This window comes from Rhamphochromis sp. 'chilingali' (assembly GCF_963969265.1).
Source record: "Rhamphochromis sp. 'chilingali' genome assembly, chromosome: 2".
Lineage (NCBI taxonomy): Eukaryota > Metazoa > Chordata > Actinopteri > Cichliformes > Cichlidae > Rhamphochromis > Rhamphochromis sp. 'chilingali'.
The window spans coordinates 67,704,181-67,724,403 of record NC_137930.1 but is presented as its reverse complement, the minus strand read 5'-3'; the positions used below and the strand labels follow the sequence as shown (position 1 = coordinate 67,724,403).

The 20,223-nt window shown below is 41.4% G+C and overlaps 1 protein-coding gene across 4 annotated transcripts; it reads left to right on the top strand.

Annotated features, from left to right (window-relative positions):
• The first annotated feature begins 11,506 nt into the window (after positions 1-11,506).
• On the top strand, positions 11,507-19,490 carry LOC308392925 (histone H1-like). Of its 4 annotated transcripts, XM_080876293.1 has the most exons (3): positions 11,507-14,962; positions 17,026-17,106; positions 17,484-19,490. In XM_080876293.1, the coding sequence occupies exons 1-3, from the start codon at positions 14,426-14,428 to the stop codon at positions 17,520-17,522; spliced, it is 657 nt and encodes a 218-aa protein (XP_080732419.1). In that variant the 5' UTR covers positions 11,507-14,425; the 3' UTR covers positions 17,523-19,490. The 4 variants fall into 4 exon arrangements, 3 of the variants coding, with proteins under 3 accessions (XP_080732419.1, XP_080732420.1, XP_080732421.1); XR_013970880.1 differs by having other exon boundaries at positions 11,507-16,694; positions 16,794-19,490; XM_080876294.1 differs by lacking the exon at positions 17,026-17,106.
• The last annotated feature ends 733 nt before the right edge of the window (positions 19,491-20,223 follow it).

Genomic DNA, 20,223 nt, shown 5'->3' with positions numbered 1-20,223 from the left:
GAGATTTCTTTGCTCCTGGATATTCAGCTCTAAGTGGAAACATTCAAGCACATAAGAGTGGGGTCGCCGAGTGCTGAAGCACATAGTGCGTAAAAGTCACTAACACTCTGCTGACTCAGTAATTACACAGTTCCAAACATCCTTTGGCTCTGCCATCAGCACAAAAACTGTCCACTGGGAGCGTCATGGTTTCCGTGGCCCAGCAGCTCCTGTAGGTGTTTATGTGTAGGTGGCCCAGCGCTTTGTCCATAATAATAATAATAATAATAATGGATACTTTATTGATCCCCATGGGGAAATTACTTGTTTTTCCTCTGCATTTGACCCATTCACTCAGTGAAGCAGTGGGCAGCCCACTAAGCAGGCGCCCGGGGAGCAGTGTGTAGGGACGGTACCTTGCTCAGGGGTACCTCAGGGTAGCCGTTAAGTGGATTCGAACCGCCGACCTTCCGATCATGGGGCGACCACTTTACCTACTGAGCTATCCCTGCCCCAGAGTTTTAAAGCATGACCTCGCTCAAAAATTGCAAAGCAAATGAGAATGTGTTAACGATATTCTGCGCTCACAGTCCACTGACCTGGTGTGTGGCGAGTTCACTCATCCACAATAGAGAAAATGCCTCCTGTTTGTCTTTGTGCTCAATGCACTCAGACAGACATCTGAGCATTTCTGTAAATGTGGCTACATTTCTGTGTGCGTATACGATCCATGTTTCATGGCATCATTGTGCAGCCTGTAAATGTGGCCCAGTGTTCACAGGCTTTAATCATCTAGCACTGACTGTTACTCTGTTGAATTTATCTGGTCTTAGTGGCCACAGCTTGTGTGAGTACAAGCACAGCTGCACATAAATGACAGTATGGTTGCAGTTTCTCCTTTTTTATTTTGGTTTTTAGTTGAGTTTGATGGAATACCAAAGTGATGTCAAATGTCCCGCTGTCAGAGTCGGTTGCCCGTACAGTTCATATGCTGTGCACCCCCCCTCTCTCATCATCCTCATTTCAAACTATAGCGGACTCTGGTTTTCTGCAAAGCGCTCTAAAAGCTGATACCAATGTAGTACTGCAGTTAGACTATTGAAGGACGCAAAAAGGGCGTCAGCACCGAACTTGTTAAGGTGGCCAGAAACTTGACACTAAATGAACACTAATGTGGCTTTAAGGCACAGTATGTGTACACGTGTGCTTATAAAACAGCACACGGATTTCCATCACGTGTCATCTGTGAATGTTAATATGAATAAATGAAGCTACACTGGCATTATTAAACAGCGTGTTATGAAGGCGCTGGTTACATTTGCCAAAGCTATGCTTGAATAACATGAAGTCAACTGATTACACGAACCAGTAAGAATGATCCAAAGTGGAAATCTCTCACCCCACCAGGTAAAATAAAATCAATAGTGTCACAAAGATGATAATCAAGCAGCGTTTTCACCCCCTCGTTGTCCCAAGAGGCCTAATCAGGTACTGAACTGTAATAAAATGAATAATTCAAATTCTCTGCATCAGTGGACACGAAGCAAAATCTATATCTCAGAAAAAAGTCTTCCAGGTGACTGTCAAATAGAAAATAGAAGACTGAGTGATTAGAGTTCACTTTACTGGTTATAGTGAGTCACAGAGAGGAAAAGAAAATGTAAACCGAGCTTTGACTGACAGGCTGGGATTGTAAGCATACAGAAGAATAGACATTACTGAGATTGTTTAACAGGTGATAAAATGGTCATATGCTTTAGCCTGCCACTGACAGGTGGAGCTAATCGTGAGACAGTGGCAGGTACGCCGATCACACACGCTGTATACATTAGTCAGGGACAGATTTTCAAATTACAGCACTTTTTACTGAATATTAAAAGCTATTAAAGGTGTTAGCGCTTACATATTTCTGACACGTTAATGCAGATACTGTGCAAGTGAATATTTTCTCATTCCTGCCCGGCTCTGGAGACAGATAAGCTTTGGTGTCAGCTCACACCAGCATTTTAAAGTCTGCATAATTGTGTGTGTAAATCTATTCCCTTTTCTAATCACAGATTCGTGTGTGTGTGTGTGAGACTTGGGTCAAGGTGAAAGTGCTAAGCAGCAGTTATGGTTGACATTAGTGTATGTTGATACACAGCAAATCCAGCATGTCCAAATTAACACTGTCGGATTTGATTTCAACACTATTCAAGTGTCTATATGGGTCCACACCAGAGAGTGTTAATTTAACTCTTTTTGGAGAGTTGGTACGTTAACTCTGATTTAGTGTTAAACACCAAATCTGTCTGGAGTTGATAATTTAACACTTGGTGTTAAGAGTTTATATATTAACTCTCAAAGAGTATTTTAGTTTAACTACGTAAGAGTTATCTTCTAATTCATTCTAAAAAGCGGGAATTTTACTGTTCTGAACTTCTAGAAATTTCTTTTGGAAATAAACATTTACTAAAAAGATGCAATGGTTTTTGAAAAACATTTATTCTGAACTGTGCACCACAATTTCAAAACATTTTCTGAAAGATGTAACAGTATACATGTTCTCACTTTCATTAGAATTTTGTTTATCAAAAGGTCTGACATGGTAAATGCAAATAACAGCATCTCATCACTTATTTCTTCAATACAATATGCATGTCCTTCATTCATCCCTTTGTGGAACTTCAACGCACTTCTGCTCTCCCCCATATTCCATCTTCACAAGCATATCCTGTGCGGAGATTGAATAAAAATTAGTTGACACTAATTAATGGCACAAATAATCCAGTAAACAATTGCAGCACAGTAAAAAAAAAAAAAAAAAAAAAGGAATCCTCTTTGAGCCATTACTTGTGTAAAGTATTTTCCCAAAAGACAAGGACACAGGCAACAGGTAATACTGAACTAAATGTAAAACCTCAACCTTTTTCATTTTTACCTAAACCGTAGTGATGGCCCGCTTGAAGCTGACGCTCCGGAGCGTGTGTCGAAAAAAACAACACACTGGTTCAGAAGCACTGTGTCGAGGCTTGCTTCGTTTGGCAAAAGTCACGTGACCAGTGACGTCCGAAGCTTCATTACGCACGTAACTGCTTCGGTACCTGATTCAAACAGATATAAGGAAGTGAATCATCCACGGGATTCGTGGAGTGTGTTGATGGTGACAGATAGCGACGAGGTGATCATTCCACTGACAGATATGGAGCCAGCGAGGAAGAGAGGACGTTCTCGCGTGTGGGAATATTTTGAGTTGATTTTGCTCAATTCATTTTATCTGCCGAAGTGAAAAACTTGAAATGTCCAAAATCATGTTTTCATAATGTAAATATCATTACAGCATATGACTTTAGGAACACTTCCATGTGAATTAAAGCTGATGAAGACTACAACAATGTATTTGACACTATACGTACATTACATTGCTACAGTTTAGAAAATCATTTTGTTTATTGTTTTTAGGTGATAGTCTGCAGGACCCAGGAATACCTGCATATCTACCAGCTTGCAGTGTAGTTCCTGCACTCCACAGCCTCTTCTGTTCCATGCAAGTGGATTTTCTCCAGGGCAGGAGAAACTACTTCTAAGAAAAGAAACAGACTCAGCCAGCGCACAGTAACACTAATCCTCTTTTTAAATGTAAATAACAAAAGGGCTACCTTACATTGATCATGTTTTTACTTTGCAAGTTCTTGATTAGGGGTGGGTTTTGATTATCGCTTTTCTGATTACAATCCATGCTAAATTGAATAAAGTGATATTGATTCATTAAAATCCCGTGTCGATTTGTAAATTAACGTTATTATGCCTGAAACGCCAGCATCTCAGGTTAAACCTCACAACATGTCGTCAAACACCATACAGCTAAAACAGTAACTGGGAGCAGGTTTACGGATTCTGCATACAAACGTGAACACAGAGCGCGGACCCGACGCGTCAGAGTCAGATTTTGATGTGTCGGCGGGTCCGCGCTGTGTTTGCCTCTTTTTTTTTCGCTGGCTTCTGCAGCTGCAGGTTTCATAACTCTCTGTTTACATCTCTAATTAAGTCTCACATGTGTCAGCTTTCTTTTAATAGATACGAAATTATGGATATATACTGTTAAATGATCAGACTTGTAATATTTCTGACTGAGGCAAAACTTTCCAGATTCCAATCAAATTGAATCGGATCCTGTATCGAATCAAAATGATTCTACAAATCAGTAACGATGCAGCCGTACTCAGCTTCCTAAGCATTTTCCCTTTCCAGTTCACAATCAATCCCACCCCTAGGTCAAAAATATGTATAGGACAATTGGCCTAATCTAATATTTTGTATGAACCTGTCCAGCTGTCCAGTGATTAAACGACAAGTAGATGGAGGCAGGACTTCACAGCAGGGGCATACTCCATAATGTGCTGTGCAGTCTCATATGTATATTATATATATTGCTCACTTATTGTATTTACCAACATCAAGGAGTTATGAGCAAAGAAAGGCCACACCATAGTGCATGTTTAAATAGGGAAAGTTTATTGATCAAAATGTATTACGCAAATACGCATTACATTTTTTCAGCCCCCCAATCGAGAAAACAAAACCAATTACATGTTCAAAGCAACGGAACGGTGGCCCAATATCGGAGAGGACTCCACTCTTGAGTGAGCAGTGATGATTGAGCAGTCCGTTTTATTTTGCAGATTCAAGCTGCTCTTCAAAATTTTCACCACCAGATGTCACCGGAGAGGACTGTGTTGAAAAGCTTCGAGTAATGAACCGTTTTTCAATACAAGCTTCAGTGCTTCGGAAAGCTTCATTTGGCCATCACTACTAAACCGTGTGCACAAAACTCTGGAGGGATCTATGCTAACGTAGAATCCAGTCAGGACGTCTGCTACTGCTGTTTGCTCGCTTTTTTATGGGCGATCGTTTTCAGGTTTCAAGCAGCACCATTATACCAACATTTCACATTCTACACATTGTTTTAGGTGTATTTGACCAAAAGTTTGACTGAAATTTCACAAGCAAGCTTTTTTTCAAGGCTGTGGTATTTGCCTGCAAACAATACCTTTCAGCTAGCTAAAACAGAATATTATGCTATCAGCGAGCAACATGGCTAATGCCTTTCACACAGCTTTGTCTCAACTCCAAAGAGCCACAGAAGTAAAAGCTCATAATAATAATTGAAACAATCTTTGAAAGAATGACTTACCAAGCAGGGCAAACAACTCAAATATGTAGAGCAAAATGTTCTGAAACGGCTTCACTTCAGCTTCGATTGGAGCCGTGCTGGGGGCGGAGTCTGTGAATTTACTCTGTTGGTGTCATAGCCCCTGTAGGAGTTCAGAGTTAAGAGGTCAAGAGTTAATGTTTCCATTGTAACACCTCCAGATTTGACAGAGAAAGACTCATTTTTAACACTCGATTTTAACTACTATCATTTTACACCTCAGAGTTACATTAAAAGAATGTGACTCTACTTAGAGTAAAATTAACTCTACTTTTGCAAGAAGACTATTAACACCAAAACATTTAACACTTTTGAATTTGCTGTGTAGGGAATAAATGTAAGCCAGTATAACGTGCTGTGATGGAGCCATCACTATGTGTGTGCATCCACGTGTTCTTCAAATGCAAATCTTTGTTTTTTTAACGACACAATTCTAATTTTCTATCAAACACAGAACCATATGCCTAATACTCCCTCGCAGCCTCTTCACACTTGGAAAAACAGCTTTGCCATCCCAAAGCTGTTTTCCAAAATGCCCCTTCTGGGGGCATCGTGGGGTCTCTGTGACCACAGCATTTGTGAGTGGATGCCTTAGTTTCTCTTCGTTGCCAGTTGGAGCCCTTAGGATGCAGAATCAGCTGGAAATCTAGTGAGTTTGGAAGCCGTTGACCTGCTTGGACATCAGATTGCTATTGCCAGTGCAACCCACTTGGTTTGCAGAAATGTTTAAGTGTGTAATAAGTGTCAGTGCAAAATCCACATAAATGCTGCAGCATTTTTACCAAAGAACAGACAGGACGACTGCCTAAAGCAAACTGTCCTGTTTTTGACAGATTAGCAAAGTAACACACTCGACAACCTAGATAATTTACTGATAATCATATTGAGCCAGATTTTTCCACGAGGACGTGAGAAAGAAGCAGTGCCATATGATATAGTAACTAGGCCCACATCAGTCTTCTTTGTTGGTATGATTAATTGATATGTGGAAGTGATGGAGGAGCCAATTACTCTCCAATGTGACTAATTAATCGCAGCCTAGCAACGATGAAACAAACATCAATCCCAGATTTCCTGAAGTGTTTCTGAAATGTTTCTCATACCAGAAGAATTTCTATAACAGTCATTGCCTTTCATGTTTACCAGACCTATAGGAAGAGAGGAATGACATATCATCCAACCAAACAATGGCACAAAATACTGTAAGTGGACATCAGGACATTACACATACAGTCCATGATTGCTAAGCTTTTTATTCCAAAATGATGAGTCCTGATAGTCGGCTATTCCAGCCTCCACTTTCTCCACAGCACCACAGACATAAAAGCAACCTAAGATTTCCTGCAAGACTTTGTGGCCATCATCATGATAGTCATTTCCAAATCCATCACAGCAACTGCATCATCGCTCTCTCTTATCAATTTCTCCCCTTTCTCAAGAGAGAGTAATAACGAATGAAAAATCCACGTTGCTCTTGAAGTGGCTCTGCTACCTGGGAAAACAAATGCATAAATGTTGAGCTGCAGCAGAATATGTGAATGTGCACCCCTGTATAGGCTGAAAGGGAACATCTGTAAGAAAAGAGACAAAGTCTTCAGTGCCTTTAGAGCGACTCGCTGACAAGCGGTGCAGTTGAGAGCTATAGGAAGTCAATTGGCTCGGTAATTCAGCTGTGAGCTAACGAGAATGAATGTTTGCCTTTATAGCCTCTCTCCCTCACGCTTCTCACTGGCCTCCACTGATAGCCTTGACTATATTTATCTTCTCACAGTGACACCTTTGAACATGGCCTAAAATAAAGTATAAATAGAATAAATGCAGGAGGGGAAAAAAACCTTTCACAGGAAACAAACACTAAGGAGTGATGTTCCTGAAATGTCCTTGTCTCTGCAGAGGAAAGGAAGAAGGAGAAAAAGATAGCGTGTGATGGAGGAAGCGATAAGATGGGCACATCGGATCAGTTTAAATGTTCAGTGTATTCATGAAAGAGGACACTAGTGATAAGAGAGGCAACAGTTAAACCACTTCACTATGAGGAGATAGCGACTGTAAATATACCGACACCTACAGCATCCTCTTATCTCTCTATGAACAAAGTAAAGAAATTCACCCAAAGGTTATAGACTTACTTCACTCAAAATACATACTTTGAATAGCTAATGTGTTACAGCTGAATAGACTTATTACAAGGAATTAACCTTTATGACACGAAAGGAATAATGAAGCAGGTGGTGCTGCGACCTGATAAGTATTATTAGTTTTGTCTGAATCTGAAAAAAAACCCAAAACAGGATCAAATCTTTATGATCCGGATGATGGAAAACACAAAATGTATCGCTGCTCATGAATTATGGTCAAACTGTTGATGATTAACTGGCCATTAAAGCCAATAACTTGACTTGTCACAGCAGGAAAGAACCACTTTGTTACTAATCACATTAAAAGTAATGGCATCAGCAGGCCATGACAGTGTGACAGTTAGTGTGAATGCATGACACGGGGAAAAGCAGCCAAATAAAATCCAGCGATCATTAATTTCATTAATTACACCGATGCCTTCCCTACAGTGACATGTCAAAATATCTGCTTTAAAGGGCTCGTTACTCAATACACGTTCAGACAGACCTGCTGTGTTAATGCTTGTTCGTTCATTTCAATGCATCACAGTGGAGATGGCGACACAGAGGACACAGACTTGAAAAGGTAAAACAATGCGGGTCTGCAGCAGCGCAGTTTTTTGTGTCTAAGCTTTTGTGTTTTTGTGGTTTGTTTTTGCAATCTTGTTGATCTGCACGCAATCCAGCCACGGGCCCATCCATCTGGCCCATCAAGACTCACTCTCATTTCATCAGTCCATAAAACCTTAGAAAAATCAGTCTTGAGATGTTTCTTGGCCCAGTCTTGACGTTTCAGCCTGTGTGTCTTGTTCAGTGGTGGTCGTCTTTCAGCCTTTCTTACCTTGGCCATGTCTCTGAGTATTGCACACCTTGTGCTTTTGGGCACTCCAGTGATGTTTGTTTCAGTAGTTGTTGCTGAAACGAGTTTCTACTGTATGAATCGTTTTTGGTCATGTCACTTGGTTTTCCTCCTTTCTGAGATAACCTGTGTGAAAAAAGCGCAGACTGTGTTTTTACTTCAAAACTGGGAAAAATTCAAAATTCAAAATTAGGTGATAAGCAGGTTGGACCAAACACACCTGACACTCTCACCTTTTTTAGGTTTCATTTATGGAAATCACATTTTTTCTTCTTATATTTATTGTTTGTCTTTTGCACTGAATGAAACTGGAGCCTCGTTGTCTCGTCTCTCTCTGTATACTGTATATAGCAGAGATGACAATAAAGTTACTTTGACTTTGAACTGTCATCTGATTCTACAGGAAAACATCATAGGAACATTTCAAAAAGTACAGAAAAGTATCTAAAAAAGTTTTTTAAATGGTGTCAGATGTGACTTTGCTTGATAAATATGTCTGTGAAGGTTCTCAGTCATCCAGGTCATCATAGTCTAAGGAGCTTGGAAAGAAAAGCGTCTGGACTTCTTTAAGTTTCTTGAAGACGTTTCATCCAAGAAGCTTCTTCAGTTCTAGGGTCAAACGGTGGAGAGTTCCAGATTTAAGCCCTGTGGGAGTGTCCCTCCCCAAAAGCAACAATGGACCTCCTAATGACACGAGCCAAGGTGTGAAACTGGGCGTGGGTCCCAATCAGCCAGAGTTTCGGGTGAGCTCACTGTGAAACCTGGCCCCACCCTATCATGTGATTTCCTGAGGTCAGATGGTCCAGGATGTGAGTGGGCGTTAAGGCGTCTGGGAAGGATCTCAAAGCTGGATTATAGATGGCAGACAGTTGGTGTTGTAAGCCCCGCCTCCGTTCAAAGATGGTCGCTCACAGTGGACATAGGTGGCTTCTTTTACTCCTCTTTCAAACCATCTGTCCTCTCTGTCCACGATGTGAACATTGGCATCCTCGAAAGAGCTAAAACTATGAAGTTTCCACTGTGAGTCTCGGGAAAATAAATGAAGATAAAAATATTAAGAAATTCTGCGCTGGTGATAGAGCAGAACTTCAGGCCCAGCAGACGCTGCATGAAACTAAATTATACTTGAAGTGAAACAACACTGGCCAGACAGTAGGCCTACAAAATGAATGCAGTGAGCTTTTCTCTTGAGGGTGAAATATCTCATTTAGCAGTCTTTGTCGAGACAGGGGCCAATCAATAACTACTATGATGTATCAGCGCTGTGATGCTGAGGCTGAGGCAAGTAATATATGGATTAACATCTTTCTGTCCCACGAGACCTGCGAGACCTGGCATTTATCTCTTTGTCTGAATGGCCAGAGACACATTGCAGGGACTTCCTCCTGCCCTATTACCACTTTTATTAAAATCAGCTCTGGGATACACAGCAAAGACGCTGGAGAATTTCTAAGCCATCTATCTATCTTTACAATTCTGCGTCTCCTGCTTCCACCGCCTCTGTCTGTGCTGGTGGCATCAGCAGGGTGATGGATGACATTGCCCAGCAGGGATTCAGCAGGCGGTATTATCACCGAACAGGTATTAGCATGGAGCCCCACAGTCCCTTCTCAGCGCATCGATTTGGGCTGCTGCCTGACCCTAACCTCCTAAAGGGGCCTTCAGACTGGAGCAACAGAGCCATGTTACAAGCCCTGGGGATAAACTTTGGTTGATGGCGACAGTCCTTTATCATCCTTATTCATCCATAGCTGCAGTCCTCCCTTGCTTCTGCTCTCGCTGAGCTTCTTCTGAGTCTTTGTGCCTCTCTCATTTCCTCGTTTAACTGCAATTGTCATTACAGATTTGTACGCGTGACATTTAAAATAGTCTTTTAAAATACTGAAAAAAATGACTTGTGCTGTTATTGCAAAACAGAAAAATACCTTTCTGTTTGAGTTGATCCCAGTTTAGACTGTAGAAAACACTGATTTTACCCCCATTTTCTTTTTAGCACAAATTACAAGTCCTTTTGTTTTAATGTTTATATATTTGGCTATAAAACGCATGATGGCCACTATCCCAAATTTCCTCCCTCTCTTTGGCACAGCAATAAAAATATGATGGCTATTTTATGTTTTTTATGCACACAGACATTAGCAAAAGCACTGCAGCATTATTTTCAGTGCCGCTGTATCGATAGTGCTCCTGTTTCTAAGGTGATTAGAGAATTAGGAATCCCCAACATCATTTGCGAGCAGTATGGTTCTATTCACTGTTGACAAGCATGACCCTGTAATCCACTAATTATTTTGGCTGGGAGTGAAAAGACTCAAACTGCATGCGGCAAAACATGAAGCTTAGCAAAAGTTCAATCTTCTTTTATTTGTACGCTTCCCATCCCATCCTTCCCATTTTGTATATTAAAAATATACATGATTATATTAGTATAGAAATATTAGTATATTAAAAATATACAAAAGTATTTTAAGAATTGTATATTTGTATATTAAAAATATACGTCCCTCACTCACACCACACAGTACCGCCATACTTGTTTATGCCCGACAATATTTTCACGGACCGCGGATAAATACAACAAAATAAAACTAGTACCGGTACCGAAAAAAAGAAGATTTATTCATAACACACATGAAAAGACCCAGGAAAACCGAGTAAACGATAAAAACGATAACAAAATAACGCTGAAAACCGATAAAAACCCTGAAAACCATACATTTCACACCTGAGCCTCAACTCTCGCGGCCCGGTACCAAACGACTCACGGCCCGGTACCGGTCTGAGGCCCGGGGGTTGGGGACCGCTGACCTTGAGGGTCTGAAAGGCGCCTATAAATAAAATGTATTATTATTATAATTACTTTAGTATATTAGTATAGAAGTATTAGTATATTAAAAATATACAAAAACACATAAAAAGAATATCATGTATAAAAAGCTCGCTGTCTGTGAAGTTGATAATGTTCGATCTCTTACTTTATCAATAACTACAATATTTTACATGTGAATTTAAAAATCTCCTTTTAATGACACATGGCCATGATAATCAGTTATGGAAGCCCTGTTGTCAAAAAAGAAAACACACATTTGGAGTTTCCCTTTAGAGAAGACATTTACTCTAACTATGCATTTACCTCGATTCATTTCTTACTTTTGATTTGTGTTTGTGACTAATCCTTGTTTGTTTTACGGTTCCTTTCCTGCCATCATCCCTGGGAGTTTCCAGTGGGGGTGATTGGACTGCACCACCAGTTCCCGCTGAACGGGGAACAGGAAGTACTTTCTTTAGTCAAACTAGCTTTTGTATTAAACTAAATATTTAAATTCAAAGTTTAGTATTTCTGTTAGAGTTTGAATTGTTGATTGTCATTTATGCTTAGAAATATTTAACCATATATGCTTAGAGGTGTATAATCAATTGTGTAGTGATAAGTTGTGTGATCTTTAACAGGCTACAGAGGCTTGGTGTGTATTCCACACTAGAATGCACACCTACATCCTGGGAGCACGGGAAGAGGTCGCATCTTGTCTTAATTGTTTTATGGTAGGATTAACGTAGCTACGTCTGTTCTAGTCTAAGTGCTTTTCTGTTTAGATGAACTGCTGGACTTCCTCACCGGGGGGGGGTCTAGTCTACCCTCTTCCTGACCAAGGATGTTTGACCCTTTGATCAGCAACACACACACACACACACACACACACACACACACACACACACACACACACACAGGCAAGGTACTCTTTGTTTGTATGTAGACGTCGTATGTTAATGAACCTATGCATATTCATGTAACCTCAATAAAAGGACAGTGTTACGGGAGGACGGACGAGAGCAACTGGGGTCAAGCGAAGGAACGGTGCCTGTCCGGTTCTCTCCCGTGCACGAGAAACATGAAGAAGCTTGCCTACTTGTGTCTTGCTTTGCAGTGTAATTATATTGTCTTCAACGTTCCAGCGGATGGGTTCAAGCTACAAACCTATCATTAATTGGTCCTTCGATGCCGGAGCCCTGGAATCGCATTCACCGAGGGGAGGAGAGGCACGCTGAAAGACTGACGTCAGCCAGGAAGTTCCTGTGGATTCGCTGTATGTCTTTTCTCCTCGATGAATGGCGATTGGCGGGATTCGAGGCTGATATTACACGCTAAGCAACACCGAGTAAGTTTAGAGTCCAACTCTATAACTGTACGTCTTCGCCGCTCAGTGGGGCGTTGTCCGTGGCTGCTCAGTGGGGCTAAAATTCGCCGTCTAAGTGGGGCGATGTACAAAGCCGCTCAGTGGGGTTTTTTGTACAGAAGCATTAAGTCGCAGAGTTGCGCAGTTCGAACTTTTTTTGGTTCGCCGTCTTAGTGGGGCGAAATACAGACCGCTGTGTGGGGTACTGTAGTGAGTTCTCCACCGCTCAGTGGGGTGTTGAGAAGTTCCGCGGGGTCCAGATTGTGCTGGACAGTAGGCCTATTTTGTGTTGTTGTCATTGTCGTCGTCGTTGTTGTTGTTGTTGTGTGTGAGTGTGTGCGGAGCAGAACATGTGGTCTGTGACACCGACTGTTGTTGTTATCATGGGTTTCTAAGCAACCAAGAGTGAGTCGGAGGGAGACAGACGTTTGTGCTGGACTTTGCTCCTGGCAGCACAAAGTATTTATGTAAAAAAGAGAGAGAGCGACAGCTCCACAGCTGCGCGGGTTCACGCGAGCGCGGTCACGCGGACCTGAGCCGTGCGGTTAATCGCAGGCTTATAAATGGAAGAGATTCAAATGTTAGAAGTTTTCAGAAAACACACCAGCCTTGGAGAGCTGTGGAGAAGGCCAGCCCACATCAGCAGCACTTAAGATATGCTCTGGTGAATGGCTTTCCCCCCACCCCTTGCTGACACAATGTTTATTCTTTAGCTTGCCCTGATCGACAGCAGCCTGTGTGCCAGACCATAGATTTAATTGAGGTGGATAGTTGTTAAAAGTAATCTACATTAAGCTTGTGGTTGCTTAAATTCAGTACAATGACATGTGAGGTGAAGTGATATAGGTAAATATTTAAACTAATGAAGTGCATAGAGGCACTTGACCTGTGTGAAAGACTGTCGTCTTGTTATGAGCCATTGTTGAGATATGGAGCACACCTGTGAAAACAACTAATATGCTCAACCCTGTATGAAACATCTAAAAATACATGATGGAGAAGCTGTGTTGAATATGTAAGTGTAAGACTTTGCCACTGTGGGCAGAGCATGCAACTACTGTGTGATGTCGCGTTGCAGTTTTGTTTTTGTTTTTTGAGCTGATGAGCAAGCTACACATTATCAGATCAAGAGCTGTCTGAGAACTACTCAAAGAGAGGGAAACAGAGAGTGTGCAGCGTTTCCATGAGCAGTTTTTCTGCACCTTGACTCGTGTGTGTGTGTAGCATCAGCATCATGTTTTTGTTTATTTGTTTTGTTGGATTAAAAATAATTAAATAAACTGGTGATCATGCTTATGGATCACCATGGCACATATCTCCAGCCATATGGTTTATTTATGCAGATGAAAAAGTGAGTGTGAATGTGTCTGACATCACAGTGTTTTTGTGCACTGTGCAAAAGTGATTGCCTCTGATTGTGAGTGAGAGCGGTGATTTTGCAGACCACCAGCTATTGTGAAGAAGAAAAAAAGAGTGAAAAAGAGACAAATTACTACATTGTAGACGAAGAAAAATAATCATGGGAAAAAGGTTTCGTGTTGATCAGCCGAAAAACAACTACAATGTCATTTTATGCTTTTAAGAAAGGATTGTTCACACAAACACACACACACACAGAGAGATGTGTGTTGATTAAGCAGTGATGATAATAATGAAATGTCTTAGTTTGTCACTTTCAGGTGAAAAGCAGACCTGAATCAATTTTCCACATGCAGCGGTCGGAAGAAAGTTATAGTTTAACATCATTGGAAACATGCAGGCCAAGTTTCTGGCTGACTTATTTACAGTGCCATGTGTTTCTCAACCTCACAAGCGAGCTCACTCCTCCCTGAAGATAAGGAATGCAGCTCCAAAGCAATAACATGATAAAGAGACAGCAGCAAGTCCTGAGCACAAAAAGTCCCAGCAAAGCAGCAGCAATGTGGACAAACAGCAGCAGCAGAAGAAAGCAAACCCATCTTCCTGTCTGATTGGATGAATTCCACGGAGGGGCGAGCAAGATGGCGGTGGCAGCATGTTGAAATGCTCAAAAAGGACTGAGTGACTCGGGCAAGCCACATGCGGCTAGCATGCTGGCTAGCGACATGAAAGAAATGGACCCTTCATGATGCGTTCAACGTGCCAGCGCTGTGGTGGGAAAGGCTCCATCATAAACACGCCCTGCACCGAGGTTCAGGCCAAGAAGAAGAAGACGATGACTTCCAAGCCCAAGAAGGTCAGCCTCAGCGTGGGCGAGCTGATTGTGAAAGCCGTGGCCGCTTCCAAGGAGCGCAACGGCCTGTCCGTGGCCGCTCTCAAGAAGGCTCTGGCTGCCGGAGGCTACGATGTGGACAAGAACAAGGCCCGTGTCAAGACCGCCATCAAGAGCCTGGTGGCGAAGGGCACTCTGGTGCAGACCAAGGGCACCGGGGCCTCCGGATCCTTCAAGATGAACAAGGCTACTGAGAGCAAAGCCAAGAAGCCCGCCGCGGCCAAAGCCAAGAAACCGGCAGCAGCTGCTAAGAAGTCGCCCAAGAAGGCAGCGGCAGCACTTCAGACACTAGCACAAAGTCAACCGCATCAGAGGAGGGACAGGACAAAGCTGAAGGAGAAACTGCCTGCTATTGGACTATTGAAGTGGCAGAGGACAATAGTGAGAGTGGTGAGAACACAAATTTTGTTATTAAATGTGGGAAATCAAAATTTGGGTTAGCAATCTTGGGGAAAAGAAAACTGACTGCTTAAGTTGGAAAATTGTGAAGGAGTCTGAAACATATACAAACATATACAGAATCACACAAAACATGCATTAACCCTACTAACACAAACACAAGAGAGCTTATGAAGATTAGACAACATCTTAAGCGTGTGAGTCTGTTTATCATCTTGTCCAAGTCACCTCGTGTGATGCAAAGACCAGTGGACTCACAGCACATTAGTTAAGAAATGATTAAATAATAGCAGAGAAGTGTGTAGGAAAGGCAGCTTTAAGAACATGCTCTGCTGGATATGCAGCTCCACAGACATGCATTAAACCTGCCTAATAACACAAACACATGTAATGAAAATTAGCTTGTTATCTTTCATCAGTGTTAAAATAGTGTCAATTTAGCAGACACTTGTTCTCAAATACTGAATTTATCCAATAAAAAAAAATTGACTCTCCAGGTTGCAGGACAGCAGTTTAACTTTTGTGGGGGAAAAAGATCCTGGTTTGACCAACCAGTGATCAGACAATAAATTTAGTTGTTAATATAGTAAATTGGGAGAAGCTTCCTGCTTGATTGATGCAGCACAAGTTTACTACTAAATTTACTGTATGAGGGAAATTCTCTTTTAGTGATAACATTTTGAACATGCATTTCTGTCGTCCTGTCATCCTAGTGGGTTAATAGCTGATTCAAATTAGTTGATCGGTCTTAGATTAATGAAAGGTGACTGAATTCTAGCACGAGTGAATGAGATGTGTTGGAGTTGTTGTGTGTTGAGTGGAGACTCTAAAACACTGAGTTTCCTGTTTTGATGTGCGAGTGAATCCTGTATTTAGATACACAACTCTGAATACATCAGAACAAACGTCTTTTGTGAAGTGCATGACAGCATGTCACATGTTTTATGATGAAGGGAAAAAGGAAAAATTGAATAAAATAGATCTGTGGCCTAAACGAGTGAAGAGCACAGACCGGGTGATTAAACTCATAGCTAATATGACATTAGGGTTATGTTGTGTGTTGCGCAGTTGATGGTTGGTTTGGAGTGAATCTAGCTGATGATTCTTCTCCTGTTGTGAAGATGATGAGGAGTTTGTGTCATGACTTAACAAGGCCTTTTTATTTTGATACTTTCACAGTGCACTGAAAGTTTGGTTTGATAATCTCTGTTATTTTTTATTTTTCATTTTTGAACAAGCACTGATTTTTGCTTGTGAATTTCTTTTCTTTGAGCAGATCTGCAAGTCGAGAATTAAAAGCGTTACACGTCGTCAAGAAAATTGTTGCAAGTGAGTTTCTCCACATTTAAAATGGGTTCAGGAGAAAGCCACTTATTTGGGACAATTAGGAAATGAGAGTCCCCCCCAAAAAGGATTCAACGAGGAAATCCAGTCTAAATTATTTTTCTTTTTGAAATAACGTCGTTTTGCTGAGCGTGGAAACGAATGCGATGATAATTTCCACAATTAGCAAAAGAAGGAACCACTGAGTGAATGAGTAAGAATTTTAAAATATCTGACTGACTGACTGAACATGATTGTGTGAAGCTAACCCCCACCTGACAAAGGTGCAGATGAACCCATGTGTTTCCTTTTACAGGAGCAGGAAGATGACAGCAACACTCGAGGTTGCATGATGATTTAACCTTTTAAATGCCATTTTCTGTGTCTGTGCATTTATCAGGTGTGTTATTCATAGGCTTGAGTTGCTCACAGAGATAACTGTGACAAAGTATGCATACACCTGCGCAAGCGCTAATATTTGCATTTTCTTTTCTTACAGCATGCCAGTTCTTCATGTGAATTGATGATGCGATTTATACCAGGACAACTGGTTGATGTTTTTTCCTACTACAGGATTTCTGGGTTTATGTGTGAGGAAAACTGTGTTTACAGGTTATGAGTGGTGATGCTGTTGCATTGTGTTGATGGGAAAATGTGAAGGTTACTTTGATAATGTGAATAACATGTGTGAAATTTCCTGTGTTGAGAACTGGTGTTACTTCTTTCCACAGCTAGGGATGGCTAACTTTATGGTGTTTTTATGGCACCTCTGGAATGTGGATGGCCGACGCCTGCCCACCAGGATAATCAATGTGTGTTGCTAATGTTTGTTTTTTGAGACTGCATGTACAAGATTCAGCAGAAGCGGACAAGTGACATGAGACAAACAAATAAGAGATGCGGTGTTATGGAATAGTTAATATGGGCTCATTAGCTGGCCACTTTTGAGCCCATAAATAATATATGAGTGGAGTGACTTTGCTTAAGAGCAGTCACCGATTACATTAATGTTGCCTGAGTACATGGGATGATCCATGTCTGAGGCGACTTATGAAAAGAATTGTAGTTTACTGATTTGAGAAAACCTGCACATGACACGTGTCTTGCTGATGTTGAATGCTTCTTGTTCTTATGATACAATTGTTTACAGGTATGAAGTTTGATTTTACTTCCAGATCTTGTTTTCCAGGCCATGATGGTGTGTATGCAGGCCCCTGGGAGTGCCTGAGAGGATCGTCCACAGGATGGGAGCTGAGGCCAGGAGAGAGGCTTCAGGAGGATCAGAGATCATCTTCAGCACAGCAGACATCACACAGAGAGCTGTGCTACTGAGCTTCCAGGAGATCAAGAGGAGACTTCCCACAGCAAGATTTTAAATAAAATGAAAGATTCAATATTGACGCTGAGAAAGACAATTAAGGTGTACGACGTGCCCTGCCTTAAATCTTCAGCAGCGTTGGGATATGAAAACTCGAGGGATGAGGGCTCCATCGACAGCGTAGAAGCAGTTCGAGGATGACATCATGATTCTGTGAAAAGCACAGGAACCAGAAGCTATGGTGGTGATAACAGCAGTTTCCTATGAACATCACCTAACGCTGTGCCACTGTATTGTGCATACGATGACACTCTGAAGGCTGCTGGGATCATAACAGCAGTAAGATGACGGAACCCAGCACCCTTTCCACAGAGAGCTTTTTCTGCAGAGCGTGGACAATGGCAGAGTCATAAATATCCCCCTCACAAGACGAAGGTCTGAAGTCAGGTGATGGGGGCTGGTAAGAGGCCATAAAACTGGAGTGCTGAGAGGTCTGCAGCTTGGAAATAGCTGAGACCCATGTTGACGAACAACAAAACTAACTGGTATGTTTGAATGTTTATTCTACATACATTTGGACTCTGGTCCTATGGACAGTGATGGAAACAACTGGAAGAGACATTCATGACGCCCTGCAGAGCTTAAACCACTCTGCAGAGAGACATGTGATTTGCACACCCGGAGGAAGCATCACCAAGCTGAGATGTTTTTGAAAATGTTACTTTCTTAGTTTCACTATTAAATTAACAATTTCTTTGGTTGCTCGTAAGATGCAGTTTGCCATGAGATGAGCTCAATGAGGAATGGGATAACTGCTGATACATTTGTTAAACTGTGTACTTTTGCAATAATTTAGGGTAATTTGACATATGCTGAGTATAAAAATGTTTGCATTGAAACTGTCAGACATGAGGTATTCATAACTGGGAACTTTTCTAGCATAAAGGTCAAAAACGGGGGAATGTTAGAGTTTGTATTGTTGATTGTCATTTATGCTTAGAAATATTTAACCATATATGCTTAGAGGTGTATAATCAATTGTGTAGTGATAAGTTGTGTGATCTTTAACAGGCTACAGAGGCTTGGTGTGTATTCCACACTAGAATGCACACCTACATCCTGGGAGCACGGGAAGAGGTCGCATCTTGTCTTAATTGTTTTATGGTAGGATTAACGTAGCTACGTCTGTTCTAGTCTAAGTGCTTTTCTGTTTAGATGAACTGCTGGACTTCCTCACCGGGGGGGGGTCTAGTCTACCCTCTTCCTGACCAAGGATGTTTGACCCTTTGATCAGCAACACACACACACACACACACACACACACACACACACACACACACACACACACACACACACACACACACACACAGGCAAGGTACTCTTTGTTTGTATGTAGACGTCGTATGTTAATGAACCTATGCATATTCATGTAACCTCAATAAAAGGACAGTGTTACGGGAGGACGGACGAGAGCAACTGGGGTCAAGCGAAGGAACGGTGCCTGTCCGGTTCTCTCCCGTGCACGAGAAACATGAAGAAGCTTGCCTACTTGTGTCTTGCTTTGCAGTGTAATTATATTGTCTTCAACGTTCCAGCGGATGGGTTCAAGCTACAAACCTATCAATTTCTTTTGGTTTTCTCTTTTTGGTGTTCAGTTTATTAACAAACTGGACTGTGTTGTTCTGTCGTGGTTCATGATTGTGTTGTGTTTAGCTACCCCTGTTGTGTCACCTTTATGTGTCATTTCCTGTTTGGGTCAGTTGGTTTGTTCAGTCTTGTTTCTTTGTGTCCTTTATGAGCTCGACATTTATCCTTTTTTGTAAATATAACTTTTTGGGTCAAATAAAGAAAAATGCTTTTCAGCTCGGTGCATCACAACACTGATGGTCAAATTATTGTGAACCACACATTTTCTAATTTGCATGCATGTACATGTCATTTTAGGGAGTTATTTTTGTGTGTATGTTAAGAAAAACTGCTTCACTGCCGTTTGAAAGAACGTTTCTATGAAGAATGTCCTGAAATACAATTAAAATAATCATTAACATTAATTGGTGCTAAAAAGTGAATAAAAGTGGTCCCGTCCTAGTGGGTAAAACGCAACATACAGTTTCACTTGATTGATTCACAGATTTTGCATCATAACATGTTTTTGGGAAACAGCAGGTCTCTTCCATAAATCTGTATTTTTTAAGTTCACAACCAAATACCAAAATATTACTGGACTTGCAAAAAGACACTTCTAAATCCTTCAGCAGAGCATACTCCACATATGACCCAGCTAGAAGAAAAACAAGAAAAAGTCCTGAGCCATTCCTCTTTCCTTAATTTTCTTTTTAGGAAAATTGGAAATATCTGCAGAACTGTCTTTGAAACATGCAAACTTAAAAATTCTTCTTTTGTCTTCTATCCATTAATCCAGGGGTGGGGAACTCCAGGCCTTGAAGGCCAGTGTCCTGCAGGTTTTAGATATTACCCTCAGATATTACACCTGAATAAAACGATTAGTTCATTCCCAGGCCTCTGGAGAACTTCAACGCATTTTGAGGAGGTCATTTAGCCATTTAAATCAGCTGTGTTGGATCAAGGACACATCTAAAACCTGCAGGAC

Excerpts from the sequence above, each read along its gene's own strand:
- LOC308392925 (XM_080876293.1), top strand. The coding sequence starts at position 14,426 with ATGATGCGTTCAACGTGCCAGCGCTGTGGTGGGAAAGGCTCCATCATA. Across the intron at positions 14,963-17,025 it reads AGAGGACAATAGTGAGAGTG|CTAGGGATGGCTAACTTTAT; the intron begins GTGAGAACACAA and ends TTCTTTCCACAG. Across the intron at positions 17,107-17,483 it reads TGCCCACCAGGATAATCAAT|GCCATGATGGTGTGTATGCA; the intron begins GTGTGTTGCTAA and ends CTTGTTTTCCAG.